We start from the raw sequence: 3,473 nt of genomic DNA, 5'->3' as shown, positions 1-3,473 counted from the left end.
CTGAATGTCTCTGATCCGGGCTTAGTCCTGCACGCCCTCTGAGTCTCTCTGGTTCACACCTGGTCCTGCACACCCCCTGAGTCTGTCAGGCTCAGGCCTGCACACCCTCTGAATCCCCAATTTCCAGGCCTGGTCCTACATACCCTCTGAATCTTGTTTCACACAACATAATTCTGGTTTTGCTTTGTGATTCAGCCTGAGAGTCTTTTTATTTTAATATCATCATTGAACTTATTTCAGGGCATTAACTGAGTGTTAGAAAGGGCACAGTGAGACTTGGTTTTGTCTATGTATTTCACATTTTAGTGCATTTTTTTCTTGCTGTTCTTTTAAGCACATATAGAGTTCTGTGGTTTGCTCTGTGCATCTCTCTGTTTGGAAGAGTGATGTTTCTGTTTGGATATGTGTTTGGTCCATTTTCACTCTTCAGTTTGGTCCACACTGTTTTGCTATTGGTTTCGCTATTTCCTTTCTCTTTATTTTATAGTTTTCATTCTTACTTTATTCTTATGTGGATCCTGTGTTGATTTCTTTCTGATTATGACTCATCTTCAAGTATAATGAGTCCTCCCTGGATCAGATTTTTATGGGAAATTCAGTCTGGAAGTTGAACGGTGGAGACTAGGTTCAACTAGTCTGAATGAACTGACTAGGTTCAACTAGTCACTCAACTAGTGTGAGTGACTGACCTTGGCCCGCAGGCCAGCATGGGGCATTCACAGTGCCGTGTCCCTGTCTACCTTCCTCTGCATGGACTCTTCCTGGTGGCCTGAGTTCTGCTTCTCCATGCCCAGTGAGGCCCGATGCTTGTCCCCATCCCCTTAGGATGTAACACTTACTCTCAAGTGTTGTGACCACAGCGTTTCAGGATCTCCATCCTCCCTTGTCCTGCTTTTTCTGCCTCCCCATCTCGAGTGGTGTAGACTTTTCACTGTGTCTAGCTTTGGTGGAGATCAAATGTTTTCCTCTTTCTCCTTGTCTTCGTTTATTTTTGTTCTTGTAAGAGAGGGGGCAAAATGCCATGTGCAGTTTGCTGTTTTACTGCAGGACACCTCAGGTGTCTTCCAGCTGTGGGTCTGAAGCCTGTCTGGTTCCAGATCCTCACATGTGATCTAGTCTTTTCTTCCCAGGGCTTTCAGATGGGTTCCTTTTTCAAATGTCCTGAGACTCCCACTGGCCAGGTGGAGTCAGACCAGTATGGAAGAACAGGTAGAAACATCTGTAGTTTCCCAAGAACCTACACGGATGGAGAAATCTACGGACACAGAGGAGGACAATATAGCTGGACCACTGTTTATGAACAAAACCACTCAGTTCCCATCAGTTCACGCAGAGGTGCTCCTGGAGCCCGAGGAGACCCCCGAAGCAGCCTGCGGTGGCAGCCCGAAACCATCTACCCCTAAGGCTGTGACCCCACCCTCCTCACCATCTCCAGCAGCTGTCTCACAAGAGTTTGCTTATGTGCCAGCTGACCCAGCTCAGTTTGCTGCTCAGATGTTAGCCATAGCAGCAAGCAAAGCAGGACAACCACCACCATACTCTAACATGTGGACCCTTTATTGTCTAACTGATATGAATAAACAGAGTCGCCCATCACCGCCACCTGCACCTGGGCCTTTCCCCCAAACAACCCTCTATTTATCTAATCCTAAGGATCCCCAGTTTCTGCAGCAGCCACCGAAAGTTACTTCTCCAACTTACGTGATGATGGATGACAGCAAGAAGACCAGTGCCCCACCTTTTATTTTAGTAGGCTCGAATGTTCAGGAAGCTCAGGATTGGAAACCTCTTCCTGGACATGCTGTTGTTTCTCAGTCAGATGCCTTGAAGAGATACGCTGCAATACAAGTACCCATTGCTGTTCCTGCAGATCAGAAATTCCAGAAACATAGCCCAAACCCCCAGAATGTTAGTCCTCCTACAAGTGGACAAGATGTCCCCAGGCCACAAAGCCCAGTTTTTCTTTCTGTTGCATTCCCAGTAGAAGATGTAGCCAAAAAAGGTTCAGGATCTGGTGACAAATGTACTCCCTTTAGAAGTTACGGTATTGCTGGAGAAATAACCTTGACTACTGCCCCTGTTCGCAGAGGAGAAACTTAAAACTGATGCTAAAAACACCACCGTCTGAGTCAACATTCAAGGTGGAGTCTGCCACCCAAACGTACTTTGTCAATAAACTTCATGCAAGCATTAAAAAAAAAAAAAAAAAAAAAAGTGGCTCCGATGTGGCTCCTCACAGCCCGATTTCCTCAGCCTGGAGTGGGGGCAGACTCATGACTCACGTCTTCTCTCTGCTCTGGGAAATTCTCCTGCTATGTCTTAGTCACATAGTTTGCCCTGAAGCCCCAAGTCTCAGACACTTTACTCCTCAGCTGCGTGCTGATGACTCTGTCTCTCCTGGCTTAGCTCTCATCTGTATTTCTCATCTCTCTCTCATCTCATGTTCTGGAAGACTCCTTTGATCTTTGAACTCCTCTGTGACATTAAGTTCAGCAGTCATATTTTTAATTTCTTTCCTGTTCTCTACCTGTTTGTAAATAGCATCCTGTTCTTAGATTGTGGATATGCAATATGTTCTTGAATCTTTTTGAGGCTTTTAATGTAATTTTCTGTTGTTTTGTCTGTGGCTGTTTTCTCTAAGGTGAGGTGTCTTTGTGAAAATCCATTTCTGTCTTCTATGTCAGCGATTTTCTCCTGAAAGTCTGGGGATACTGAGATGCTCACATATGTTAAGAATCAGTGGTTTCTTCTAATGAGCTACTATGGGCTCTCCATAAACTTCTCTGAATGGGAAGGCAAGCTGGGAGCTCTGTGACTACAGACAGGGTTGTTGGTTATGCTTTATTCAGGATAATGAGTGAGGAGCCTGGCAGTAGGCTAGCAATTCCCCCTCCTTCCTAACCCTTGACATACACCAACCCAAGCCAAAATGAGGAAGATTTTACTCAGCAGCCCCAGACCCACACTAGAAGCTGTAGAGACTGATGATTTTAGGTCTTTGAAGAAGACCTCTTTGGTTGTCTGCAGGCTGGAAACCTGGCTTAGTGGGTGAGGGAAGAAGAGGGCAGGGGAGCATACTGCAGGTGCTGAAAGCTTGTGCATCACAATTACAGCCCACCTCTCAGAGCCAGTCTAGGGGTCCTTCAACAAGATGACACCCCTCCACTGCTTGAGCATAGGACAGTGCCCAAAACTTGGGGTCATTCTGCCACTTGAAGCACCCCCTACATAGTACTCCTAGGATCCTTCTTAAAATGTAGAAATAAAAATTGAGTCTATTACTCTCTTAAGAGCTTGGACAATGCTGAGTACAGAGGGCAAATTACTGCCTTGAGCCACACTCCTTGTAGGGTACTCTGTAGCAGGTTGTCTCTTTAAAACCACATTTATTCTATTGCTGACTCACTTCAATGCATCATTTTTTTATGATCCTCAATCATCTTTCCATTGTCCTATTGTTTGTTCATTATTTT

General features: G+C 45.4%; 1 protein-coding gene across 1 annotated transcript; it reads left to right on the top strand.

Moving 5' to 3' along the window:
- Positions 1-1,197: 1,197 nt before the first annotated feature.
- LOC121476821 (extensin-like) lies at positions 1,198-2,100 on the top strand. Its single transcript, XM_041730900.1, has one exon. It carries the CDS (start codon positions 1,198-1,200, stop codon positions 2,098-2,100), a length of 903 nt encoding a protein of 300 aa, XP_041586834.1.
- Positions 2,101-3,473: the final 1,373 nt, after the last annotated feature.

The sequence above is a fragment of the Vulpes lagopus genome, chromosome 16 (genome assembly GCF_018345385.1).
Source record: "Vulpes lagopus strain Blue_001 chromosome 16, ASM1834538v1, whole genome shotgun sequence".
Lineage (NCBI taxonomy): Eukaryota > Metazoa > Chordata > Mammalia > Carnivora > Canidae > Vulpes > Vulpes lagopus.
This window is presented reverse-complemented; position numbering and strand designations above follow the sequence as displayed.

Excerpts from the sequence above, each read along its gene's own strand:
- LOC121476821 (XM_041730900.1), top strand. The coding sequence starts at position 1,198 with ATGGAAGAACAGGTAGAAACATCTGTAGTTTCCCAAGAACCTACACGG.